Here is a 13497-nt window from a genome sequence, read left to right on the forward strand (position 1 = left end):
TGCCACCCAAAAATGTTGACATTGCCACTTAAAATGGAATAAATTCGAAATAAAGGAAAAAGAACTTGCTAAATATAGCATTATAGCGCATTAATCAATTATCATGAACTTTAAAGCCGAAAAACATACATTTTTTTTTTATCCGTGTAACTATGACTTTCGTTTACGTTAGTTCTTAATTCTGCCATAGTTCCAAGTAAAATTTGACCACAAACTACTCCTGGATTGTAAAATTGGAATGGGAATGTCAAAGACGCCCTTGCGCACATACTATCAGTCAGACAAGTGTTATGAGAAGCTTCACGGGTATGTAAAATATAGATTGCATTTAGGAAGCTTAGCCCCAGTATGGGAATGCATTCTCACCCTAAAACCTCCTCAAGAAAGGTTTCTGACATAGGTGTGCAAATTTCAAATTAGATAAAATGTGCCAGATGATATTTCCAGAAGGGATAAAAACATAATAATTTCCACAATAAAAACATAATAAACTCCACAAATGAGGAAAAAGGAACAGCAGGTGGGGATTCCTTTCCCGTATTGGTCCAAAGGAATACACTTCCGGAAACGGTGAAGCCGTACCCTTAACACACTTTTCGTATTTTTGACTGTCCCTTCCCAAAGAAAAAATCCTCTAAGAGCCACAAGGGCTGAACCAGAGCGCATGTATGAAAATACCCATGCCACATATTGGAAATGCTTGTTCAAAGGAAGGGGGAGCAACTACCGGTACATTGTTGTTCGACCATAAAGCATTTAGTCTTTTTAAAGGCTATACGTTTGTTAAGGAGGGGAGGCAATTCGGAAAATTAATTATGTTAAATTGTCTGACAAATATAGGAAAATTCTGGTAAAATGGCAAATAAATTGAGATTTCATTATGTATGTGCCTGACAGTATGTATAATCATAGGCACAAATATCCTCGCAGGGACAAATTCACCTCACCCAGTTTTCGGCAGACAGCGACGATTCTCTTGGTCTTGTTCTAATGTCTCTTAAGGTTAAGGACCTTCACAGTACGAGGGAATGCAAATTTTTTAGACACGCATTTTTACTTGTGTATCAGTGGAGTCGTACCAAACAAAAAGAAAAAGATAAACACTACTTTTACCAAAGTCAATTTCTAAACCAAGACAAAAAGTAAAACACGGAATTCTCGTGAGAATTTTTTTTTTTCAAAACTAATTATTCTTTGACCATGTATTTATAAACTGTGGCTTAAAATTTTGACAAGATTTTAATTTTTCAAGTAAATTTTCTTGTTTAAGAAGTTAACAACAATTTAACAACTTTCATAAAGATTGGTTGGTAAAAAATAGCACAGCTTGAAAATTGCATAAATCAGTTTGCAAAAAAAAAAAAAACGAAAATAAAACAGCAAAACTAGTCGAAATGCACACACAGAAAACTAATTTTCGGTCCCCAGGCCCCAAAAAGTGGTGCCGCCAGTGTGAACCATGGTTCACAGATGCGGAGCAAAATTTATAACAAAACGTTTATGCTCCGTTCTGCAACGACAGAACATATGCACAAAAAAAGCTCTTTAAAGACATTTGCATTAACAAAATTTATGTTTGTATTACCTGTAAAGGTCCCTAACTAGTCCCTGCGGCTTTGGATCGTATGCAGAACGGTAAAATGAAATATATGAAGACCCATCTTATCAAAAAAATAAAACAAGACGTAAGAGCGCATAAGATACTTGCTTCAATCCTTTACAGACAAAAATATAATCCTGGGCCCTAATCCCAACCACATTTAACTAAATAAAGGTCTACTGGAAGCAGAGGACAATAAACAATGTAGGCCTTCCCCCATAGAGATCAGATCGAGCACGGAGACCGAAATATATATGTAACTGTTGACCAGGTTTGCCAAATTTCAGCAGCCGACCTAGTTTTATGCTTAAGATGAGATATGTTGACCCCCCCCCCCCCCTCCGAAGGAGACGGATTCGGCACGGATCCTAGAGAGGCACAATTATAAAAATATCCCTTGCTTCCTATCAAGTGTGTATAGGGCGAATCGGTATTGGACCTAGAAAAAGCGTAACACTGACACCAGCTTTTACTTCAGGATTAGTTTGGTTGAGACACAACAACTATTTTTGGCCGATGTCCTAATAACTTGAATTTAAAGATCCGTTTCCGCCACAGAGGTGGTCTTTCCTCCTAAAACACCCAAAAAGGACATTAGCTACTACCTCTAACCAAGTTTTGTTTGAAATCTAACAAACTTTCTAGTACATGTCCAATTATAAAACATATGCCATCCTCTACCATTCCAAACAGAAGTAGGATCAGGTCAGAAACCTGAAATATCACAAATAAAATACCCACTGTTATTTTTCGTCAAATTAAATGCCGAGGTCCCGACTGCTTGTTCTTGTAAATATAGTGACAATAATTCAGGAGCTGTCTCATTCCACTGGAATTGGATCAGGCATGGAGTTTCGAAAGGCACAGCTAAAACCCGTACAGTTACTTCCAACAAACTTTAGTTGATAACGAACTACTCCTGGTAAACGTCTAGGTGACAAGAACTTTGGGAACCCCTCACTCAACATTGGTCGGACCTTTAAGAGGCAGAAAGTAAAAATATGCTCTCAAACAACCTCAGCTTTGCTAAAATCTGACACCCAATTTGGGTAGGCATCCTGATCAGAGCAATTTAGGCCTCCGCTCCCGTTCAACCCAGATACTAGATCGGGTGGGACTTCAAGAGCTGGCACATCAGCTTTTCGTTTTCACGAATTTTCAATTTGGATCCGCCATCTTCTTCTGGTAGATGTCATCATGATAAGAATTGAGGGAACCAATTCTCTCACATACAAGGAACTGCCAAAAGCACAACTAAGACACTTACTGAGAAATAACCACTTTTATTTCTCTAAAATCCGTCGGGCGATGGCATCGGTAGGCCATTCTCATAGCTGTTCTGACGACAAAGATTAAGGACCCCTACCAACCCTCCCCCAGCAAAGGCCAAATATGGACTAGACCACCGCAATGCATAATTTAAGCACTAGCTCTTATTTCTCGCCAAATTTGACTGCAATCCAACTTCTTCTTGTAATATTTTTATGACAAGAGTTTAGGACCCACCTTGCCTCCCTCATGAAAATTAAACCATGTCCCCATCCCCAGAAAAATAGCTAGAGCACCAGCTCTTACACACTGGGAATATTGGGGAAGATCCAACAATAACTTCTTTATATTTCCTTATGATGCCCCCCCCCCTAACAAGGGATAGATTGTGTACTTAGTTCCAAAAGAGAACTAAGGAACTAAGGAACTACTGTAGCTCTTACTTTCTATCCAGTTTGCTTGATATCTGACAGATTTTTCTGGCAGATACGACAGGAGCCGGTAAAATGAGTTTCCTTCCTTCCGTCCAGAAACCAGAGCACCTACAGACTTGTTTCAGTCTAATTTAGATCCAGAAGTTCAAGAAAACTGGATGAAAATATAAAAAAAAAAGTAAAAAACCGATACACAATTTCTAGATCCCCACTTCAGAAAATTTTCCCTTGATGTCTAGAAGATTAAAAAATTATAATCTCAAGTTTTCAGAATATTCGGCTATATTAAGGATAAATAGTTAAATGAATATTGTAGTGGGAATATAATACATCCTATTTAAGTCCAAGGGTATTCATACCTTCTTCGTCTGAAGACCTACTTCCTTTTAACTTCGGCCACAGAAGCATCAACTTAACAGGTTGTTCGTTCGGAGCCAACCGTCTTTCTTTGCACTCCTGTCCTTCAGCATTCCCAATAACTTCAGCAAGTTCAAAATTATCCGGTGTTGCTAACTCAAGTTTCTCAGCAATGCAACATATCATCTCATCGGCGGTAGTTGCCTTCACAGCCTCAATTGACAATGCTTCGTAGTCAGCAGAAATTGCACCAACATATACCTGAATACAAATAACAGTCTTTCAATATATCATCGTTGTACAGAGGCTAAGACGCTTGATAAGTATGCAAGATGTTGCGAGATTATATCACTCCCGATGGTCAGACTTGGAACAACAAAATCTACAAAGGTTATAAGAAGTCCGTAATTTTTAGACCATAATATCTACATTTAATGCTTGTTATAATGCAAGATTTAACGCTTCTTTTTTCACACTAGAACACATATTCATGAGAGCTCAATTTAGCTCCTTGCATTTTGAGGGGCATAGCAGAATTTCCATGACTTTCTTACGACACAAATCAGAAACAGTTATAACCTCCTCCGTAATGGTTTCCTTGAGTCTAATAGTCACTCTTGGACTCTTTTCCTAGAGCTGTCCAAGACCATCATATATGGGAAGCTATAGTTTGAGCTATTGGGGGCCCGAACCAAGTCAGTATAAATTCTAATCACATGGCTTCCTAATATCCATGCCAAAAAGATCTCAGAAAAGCTTTAAGAAGTATTATTCTGAGTACTTCTCAAATCTATTCTAAACCAATGTTTATACAAATATGCCGAGCAAAAAATGGTTCAGCAAAATCTGCCCCCCCCCCCAAAAAAAAAAAACGGAATCTGCCCTTGGCTGCAATTTAGGTCTGGCTATGTTCACAGACATTACTTCTAACACGATTAGTGATTAGTCACAACAATTTTACAAAGGGTTTATGAACTTATTTAGCCGTCATGGCGGCTAAATGAGTTCCGACAGGTATGACATTCGTAACCTCCTCCGCCGACAGTTGTGACCTCCTCCGTAATGGTTTCCTTGAGTCTAACAATGACTCTTGGACTCTTTTCCCAGAGCTAGCCAAGACCAGCAGATAAGGGAAGCTATAGTTTGAGCTATTGGGGGCCCATACCAAGTCAGTATAAAGTCTAATCACATGGCTTCCAAATATCTCTGCCAAGAAGATCTCAGACTAGCTTTAAGAAGTGCTATTCTGAGTACTTCCCAAAGCTATTCTACACAATCGACTTTCTTTTTGCCTGGGCATTGTTTAAACCAATGTTTATACAAATATGCCGAGTAAAAAATAGTTCAGCAAAATCTGCCCTCCCCCCCCCCCAAAAAAAATCGGAATCTGCCCTTTGTTGCAATTAAGGTCTAGCTACGTTCACAGACATTACTTCTAACACGATTAGTGATTTGTCACAACAATTTTGCATAGGGTTTATGAACTTATTTAGCCGTCATGGCAGCTAAATCATGATAATTCTGATTATGACGAGTTCATAATCATAGAAATTCCTAGTGTATGTAAAGGAGACTTTAAGAGTTGCAAGGTCAGGCCTCCCGTGGATTCCGAAAGCCTCGTTTATAGCGATTTAAATAATTTTAAAGAATTTCTGTACATATGGTCACTATGAAGAATTGCTAATAAAACCTCACAAAATTGGTGTTCACCGAGCTACCTTATCAGTGAGATCCTTCCCCAGGCAGCTCAAGCGCGACACCAGGTGGCATGGGAAAAGTCCTCCAGATAAGAAGACTTCGAATTCGAATAGCCAATAAGAAGGCGCGGACTAAGGTAGAACTCAGTTCCTGGGGGCCCTTAAATATCACTGAGACCTCTAACTGCGGGGCCAAATAGTTATGGAGGAGTTTATGGTTCTGTACTGGGTCCACCGGCACGTTGACATGTCCCGCCAAAATTAAACCTTAACCCCAACCCCAGCTATGGGTTAAATAAGATAGAGGAAAGCAGCCAAATTCAAAGGGCAGAAAGGAGTGGCTTGCCACTGTCCGTGAATAGCCATGAAATCTTAATTTTTTAATTATTATGGTGAGTTGAATACAAAGAGAAAAAATTCTGCTACGGTGTCCGGAGTAATCGACGAAAGGCAAGAGTTAATAGCGAATGATTATGCTACCACGTACGGGAAAACCAGCAACTTCAGACGAGGATATGCAGTCTCAGCAGGTAATGACGAATACCGTTGATGATGTTTGCAATTCACTAAGAGAAATTCCCATTTTAACCTTAGGATCTTAAACGTACGGACCCTGGAAAACTAGAGCTAATGGCCAAAGAACTTGAGAGACATAGGTGGGACCTTATTGGTCTCTCTGAAACACGCCTACCTGGCATAGGAGAACAACATTGCAGCAGCATAACACTCTCATAACCGACTAGGCGTTGGCTTTCTCCTGACACGCAAATCAAAGTGAGCACTCATAGCTAAACAGCCATTCTCAGAGCACCTTATGATGATTCGGATGCGAGCGAAAATATATAACATCACATCCATCCAAATTATACGCACTCGATTCATCAAGGCCGGATGAAGAAGTTGACACTTTCTATTAACAACTTCAGTCTTTGCTGATGAAATTCCAAAGAAACATCTGTTAATAGTGATGGGGTATTCAATGCAAGTTGGAGAAGTGATACAGCTTGATCGTGATGTTCTAGGCAGATTATGTCTTGGGAGACGGAACGCTCGCGGTGAGCGTCTACTTGAGTTTTGCCGTTCGTAACCTATTTGTTACGGACTCCATGTTCAAACACAGTAAGAGAAGAAAGGCAACTTGGATATCGCCACGATAAGATAGGATATCGCCACAATCTCGAAACGTTGGAAATATTCTATCACCTACGGCCCTGCAGGAGAAGACTTCGATTCAGATTATGTCTTTGTAATGATTAAATTGGCAAAACTCGGCTCAAAACATTACCTGTTTCAAAAAATAAGGTCCGAAGATTCCGCACCGATAAACTGAAAGAACCTGCAACACGCACTGCATTCCTGCAGTCGCTAGAAGTCTTGGTCCTGTACTTGAGTCACTACCTCCAACCAAAACCACTAGCATCATAAAAGTTTTAGTCGAGAATTTGAACACAGCGTTCCTTGGTGATAGATTACATCCTCCAATGATGCACTAACTACGGAATCCCAATCAAAAACGAAAAGAGGATTGCAGATATAGACTTCGCAGACAACATTAGTCTTCTCGAATAAGACCATCAGAAACTCCAACAGTTTTTGGATTTTGTGAGATAAAATGCACTTCGGCTTGGCCTTAGGAAAAATGCATCGAATACTAAAAGTATGGCTGTTATGGGATCCCCCCTCAATATAAAGTGCGGCAACGAGGATGTAGAACAGGTTGTTCAGTTTAAATATCTGGGAAGCACAGTAGAGAACACGGGGACAATAGATAAATAGATCCATTCTCGTATTGGACAGGTTAGTGGTTCGTTTACCTGGCTTAAACAGATTTGACACTCACAAAAGTTTTCAACCCAGCTAGAACTTTGAGTCTTCAATAGTAATGTCCTCCCAGTTATGCTGTATTGAAGCGAATGCTAGAAATTAAATCAGCAGCAAGAGAAGAGACTCCAAACCTTTGAAAAAAATTGTCTGCGAAGAATCATAAACATAGACTGGACACAACACGTCTCAAACCAGAAAATACGTCAAATTACTGGGCAACCTCTAGTCATGAACATGATCAGGACCCGAAGATGGAAGTACTTGGGACACGTTTAACGAATGAAAGACGACCGAACACCAAAGTCCATCCTCCAGTGGCAATCAACGGGAACGTGACGAAGGGCGCGTTCACTACGGCGAACATACCAGAGGGACCTTCTCAACGTGAATACGTCCATACAACTCCATTGGGTAAACGTTATGGCAGCAGCCCATTTGAGGAACGACTGCCGTCTCTTCGTTGATGCCCTGGGTGCCTCCGAAGGCACAGGAGGATCTAAGGTAAGGATTCCTTGATACAGCTAAGAAAATCTTGGGTCACAAACCTAAAACAGAGAAGACTTGGATCACAGATAAAAATCTCAATCTACGTGACCAGAAACGAAAGGATTGCAACCAGAATGATCGGAAAGCAGGGACATGTACAGTCGGCTACAATGCATGGTAAACGAAAAGATCCGAGCAGCCATCAGAGACTAAATCCGGGAGAAATGCGAATTCGGCGAGAATAACTTTAAATCAGGGAAAAGTCACACGATGTATAGAACCGTCAACGTACCCTCCACGAAAAAATTCGACGCTGGACTGACGTCCTGGACAAGGATGGTACTCTCCTGGGTGACAGAAAGGCTATTGAAGAAATATAGAAAAGCCACTTTGAATAGAGATTGAATCCGCTGTTTGCTATGCAATCCTCTTGTGATATCAGGATTTCCTAAGCCAAATCAACCATAGTCCCCCGCCCCGTCTTTTACTAAGCGAGATAAAAGAAGCCATTCGCAGTCTCAAAAACAATAAAGCTCCTGGCCCCGATGGCATTCCTTCCGAACTGCTCAAAGTTGGATCTCCTCTGCAAGAGAATATACTACATAAAGTATCTGTTACCGTGTGGTCAACAGAACATTTCTCGAAAACGTAGGCGAATGCGATTATTGTACCACTCCGCAAAAAGGTCCTAAAAATGAGTGTGAAAACTATCGGTCCATATGTCTTAAAAGTCACCCAGCTCAAAGATTCTTCTCATAGAATCATAACAAAGATTCTTCAAAACCATATCACAGCCATAACAGACCATATTACCAGCGATTATCAGACTGTTTCCTGCCCTGTACGGTCTACCACTAATCAGATATTAATAGCAAGGCAACTAGCAGAAAAGTACATTGAATATGGCAAAGAAATCCTCCACCCGTTTGTTGATTTAAAGCAGGCTTTCGATTTAGTATGGCAAGATGGATTGCAGCACATACCCGCCCATTAAAGTGTTCCAGATAATATAGTGAGCATAATAAAAACATGTACGACAACGATCGTAGCTGCGTTCAGACCCCAGAAGGCCAAACAGAAGAGTTAGTAAGAACTCCAGACGCGCCGCAAGGTTGCATTCTATCTCCACAGCTTTTCAACCTTCTTTTGCGCGCCATATTGTACACGCTCGAGAACCATGTAAGAGTAACGATTAACGTTGTTAACACACTAGGTTATGCCGAAGACCTCATCGAGCTAGCAGAAACCGAGTACAGCCTACAGGCCGAAGCCTCTGAACTTGAATCTGCACCAAATAGCTTCGTCATGTGAATAAACCCAAAGAAGAAAAAAAGTTATGTGCATCACAAAATTCCCGAACCCATCCCCCATCCAGATCGTAGCAAGTGGAAAAGAAGTCGAATCGGTAACTACGTTCACGTACCTAGGGAGTCTACTATTATCGTAAAACAACTGTTCCGATGACAAAACGTGAAAACTCGCTCTGGAAAGCGCAAAAAACTTCGACTTCTGCTCAGTTTCTGCTGGGACCTATCAATACAATTGAAAATCCAACTCGCCAATCATCCCTGTTGCCACGTATGCCTGCGGAACGGGGACACTAAAATTCGAAAACGAACGCTGAATTTCGGTCTTTGAGACTAAATGTCTCTCTCGTATAGCTGGTGTAACATATCTAGACAGAATCTTCAACGAAGACCTTCGAGGGCAACTGAAGCCAGAAACTACAATTCTCCAGAAAGTGAGATTACAGCAGCTCAGACCAACCTGGAAGACCTAGGAAGAGATGCCAAGACAACTTTGGACGTGACCTTCTGCGCCTTTTCAAACAGGCTGAAAGCCGAGTATCATACAAGAAACTGATCTATGAACGTTTAAAGGAGATGGCCCCAACGCCACCCACGAGGACGTCCGAGACACAAGTCAGTAAGTCAAGTCATACACAGGGCAACTAAAATTAGGGAGAGTTTGACGAGCACATAGTCAAAGTTTTTGCTCAATGATCCCTTAGAAATTATATGGATTTATTCTACATTAAAAACAACAATAAATTTAAACCATAAATGAAAATAGATTTATTATAACTATTAAACTTGTTTTAAAAATGAGTTATTGAATAATGAACACAGAAATGAATTTAAACAGTAAGGACAAATCATATTTCCCCGCAAGGCTTTACGGTCACAGGGAGAGAAATGCAACAACACACAAAAACCTAATAAAACCATATGCATTTTTATACAGAAGTCAATTGATGAATCTACACATTATGTCTATATGATACATTCTTTAGCCAGTTTTGAGTATGTCACTGTTTTAAACTGCTTTTGATGTTATTAGCTTGTTTTTTCCTTTTTTTTACTCTATAATAACGAATTTGACCCACCTGGGCTTCTGATAGTGGTTATTAGAAAATAAACATCTTATTTAAGTACCATCCACAATAAACAATACCAGAATAAACCTCCAATTTGATCCAGAGACATCCAGAAAGAATTAAAAATAATTACTCAGTAACCAAAAAAAATACAATTTTCTGAAAGAAAAAACGATTGACACTTTCTGATAATAAGCTGACCCCGACAGATTACTCTAGGCACCATTAATGACAGTCAGGTGATTGGAATCCGATCTGACTGCTAGTGGCGTCTATTAGGGGCAAGTTCAAAACCCTCACTCTAGATTTGATTTTTCTGCCTCCCCCTCGCCTTAGATTTTGAAAAAAAAAATAGTTGGGGTATTTTATTGAAAAAAAACTCTTTTTTCGTATTTTCAGAGCATAAATTGAAACAATGGCAAATCCACCTATCCCTAGATATTCTCCCCCCCCCCCTACTTCCGCGAATTGACGTGACGTCACTTTTGACTAATTTACTGAATGGAATTCCAATGTTGCAAGAACTACAAAAATGATAAGCGGAATGATCAAAGACAAGATAAAAAAAAATGGTCCTCAGGGCCACAGAAACATCGTCCTGTAGTTTAAGAAAAAGGAAAGACACACAAGAGACCTTTAATCAAGTGACAGCATGTTAACAGAAATATTTGCTTTACAGATACGGTTCCACTCTTTGACATAAACCCTAGAGAACAATATGAGAAAGGAAGAAAATATTGACTCCAAAAAATATGGTAATAAAGAGAAAAACTGACGGAATTAAAAAAAGATACAAAACTCTTAAAATCGATCCAGTAAAATGAGTTTAAGCTTCCTAAGAATTGCAAGATTCCTCGGTATCTTCATTTTAATTAGACTAATTTGATGCACGTAAAAGAGATTCTTATCACGATGAATACCTAGGCATGGTCGGATCCAAGGGGGAGGGGGTCTACATTTCAAACTTCTACTTCACTACCCCCACCCCACCTGAGAAAAAAACCAACTTCAGGTCTCTACCTAGGAACCAGAAATACAGATCACAAGGCCAACTGAAAGAACCCCCCTGAAAGATGAATTTTAAACGGTTGAAGGCAAGTCTGAGAAATTTGCAAGAAAATCAGAGAGCCCGACTTAGCAACATTTAGGGCCAGACAATTAGCGCCAAACCACAAAAATTACTCTATCCAAGAGAACAACCAATTTGACATGGATTCCAGGCCCCGGTCTGACAGCAGTGCCGAGGGTACTGTCATCAGCATAAGAAAAAAGAAACTAGTGTAATGTTATCTATTGATTCGGATCTGTAATTTTGGGCATCGAAATATTTGGGTTCCATAGAGGACAATTAGTTTTTGGTAAGCTACAGATTATTGGTTTTCCAAACTAATACTATAATCCCCAACGTATAACATTTCCGAGGGTAAATAGCGACTTAATTACGTTGATAAAGCACGTTTTCTCTAAAACGTACTATATTCGTAAAAATAACAGTTCAATAGGGACAGATTCTTTAATTGACAGTGAAACCTTAACAAAAAATATCTGGATGTTTCGGTCACATATACAGAGGCCGTCATCAGCAGATAAACTAAAATAATACAAATAAAACACCGACACCTATACAAAACAGCAAATTAATCACATATTATTTAATGTCGTAGCGACGTAATACTATATCCCTGTATTTACACACTGGATTTATAAGATTTAACAGTATTGAACAGTCGAATCATATTCAGATCTTGGAATCATTATTTTATGTTTGTTCTTAAGTTTTCAGAGTTACATTTGATCACATGCACATGCTTATAGTTTTAAGTCATGCGTATTTTTACTGCTTAATTTAATATTATTTAGATAGATGTTGTACATCCATTGGGATGGAGGAGCGTTAGTAGCTTTGCTGGCCTCAGGCTTTCTGTTGCAGTAAATTTTTAATAGTAGTAGTAGTTTTGAGGTCTTGGATTTAATAGGCAGACGTCCATGAGAACTTGTAATAATGGGAGACTTTAACTTAAATCTAATTGACATGGTTTCCTCTACTACGATGGATTTTCTCTCAGATATGCTCACTGCTGGAGTTCTACCAACAACCTGTATTCCAACACGTGTAACTGATACGTCAGCCTCTTTAATTGATAATATTTTTTCGTCTCTTAGTTTGGTTTGGAATTCTGTTGTGGTGAGGGATATTTCAGATCAATTTCCTGTATTTTCCAGTTTTATCCTTGAAAAAAACATTGAATAGGGGCATTCCAGCATCTGCTTCAGCTTCTTTTTAGGTTTGGTTTGAATGAATTGATCCGCATTATATCCCATTTAGCTGAGGGGACATGGAATTTTTTTTGTGAGGATAATGATTTTTGTTCTAAGTTTGATTCCTTTTATTAGTTAGTAAAGGAGTCTATTTTTGACGTATCTGCTCTGTTCTCCTCTACTTCAAGGTCAAAAAGATCTATTCCTATTAACCCATGGATGACCCCTGGTCTTCTAAAGAGTTGGAGAAAAAAAATAATCTCTGGAAAGCTTTTAAGTCAGCAAAGCCATCTTTGAATGCTGCACGTCTTCAGCAATTCAAACTCTACAGGAATGTTTTCAATTCTTTATGCCGGAAGGCTAAATACCTTTATTATTCCAAAAAATTCTCGGATTGTGGGAAATATATTCGAAAAACTTGGCAAATGATCAATTCCGTCCTCAAAGGTTCTTCTCCGGCTCCTTCTATCCCTCCAAGTCTTTTAGTTGATGATGTAGTTGTTGAGGGTATTCCATCTGTTCAAGAAGCATTTACATCATATTTTGACAATATTTGGAAAACCACTGCTTCTTCAATCAGGTCTTCACAGTCACAACCAGATTACAAATCTTATCTTGGTCCGCCTTGTCTCAAATCAATGGTGTTATATCCGGCTTCTGATGTTGAAGTAGCCAGGATTGTAAATAGCTTGAAGGGTTCTTCGTCGTCCGGCCCTGACTGTATTCCAACTATGGTAGTTAAGTTCATTCTTCCTTCAATTATTTCTCCATTGACGAAGCTTATATATCTTTCTTTTGAAAATGGGATTTTTCCCAGTTCTCTTAAGCGAACTAGAGTAATGGTTTTATATAAAGGTGGACCAAGAAATGACCCAGCCAATTATCGTCCTATATCTTTGCTGTCTGTTTTTAGCAAAATTTTTGAAAAGACCATGCTTTCCCGTCTACTTGCTTTTCTAGAGGCTAAAAGATTTTTTCATGATTTTCAGTTTGGCTTCCGAGCTAAACATTCTACGGAGCATGCGTGCAGCTCTTTTAAGTTTTCTCCGCACTGCCCTTGACTCTGGTTTGATTCCTGCAGCTATATTCTTAGATGTCCGTAAGGCTTTTGACTCTTTAACTCATGAGATTCTGCTGTGTAAGCTATCACACAATGGTGTAAGAGGACAGGCTCATGCTTGGTTTGATTCCTAT

The 13497-nt window shown here is 39.3% G+C and overlaps 1 protein-coding gene across 2 annotated transcripts in view; it reads right to left on the reverse strand.

Annotated features, from left to right (window-relative positions):
- The window catches only part of LOC148942872 (unconventional myosin-IXb-like), a 251047-nt gene that overhangs the window by 192126 nt on the left and 45424 nt on the right, over positions 1 to 13497 (reverse strand). For both annotated transcript variants that reach the window (XM_089102722.1, XM_089102721.1), the window contains exon 3: positions 3663 to 3921. In XM_089102722.1, coding sequence (XP_088958848.1) covers positions 3663 to 3921 — 259 coding nt within the window. The remainder of the gene's footprint in view (positions 1 to 3662; positions 3922 to 13497) is intronic.

This window comes from Artemia sp. Qi Xiang Cuo, chromosome 16 (genome assembly GCF_049724085.1).
Source record: "Artemia sp. Qi Xiang Cuo chromosome 16, ASM4972408v1, whole genome shotgun sequence".
Taxonomy (NCBI): domain Eukaryota; kingdom Metazoa; phylum Arthropoda; class Branchiopoda; order Anostraca; family Artemiidae; genus Artemia; species Artemia sp. Qi Xiang Cuo.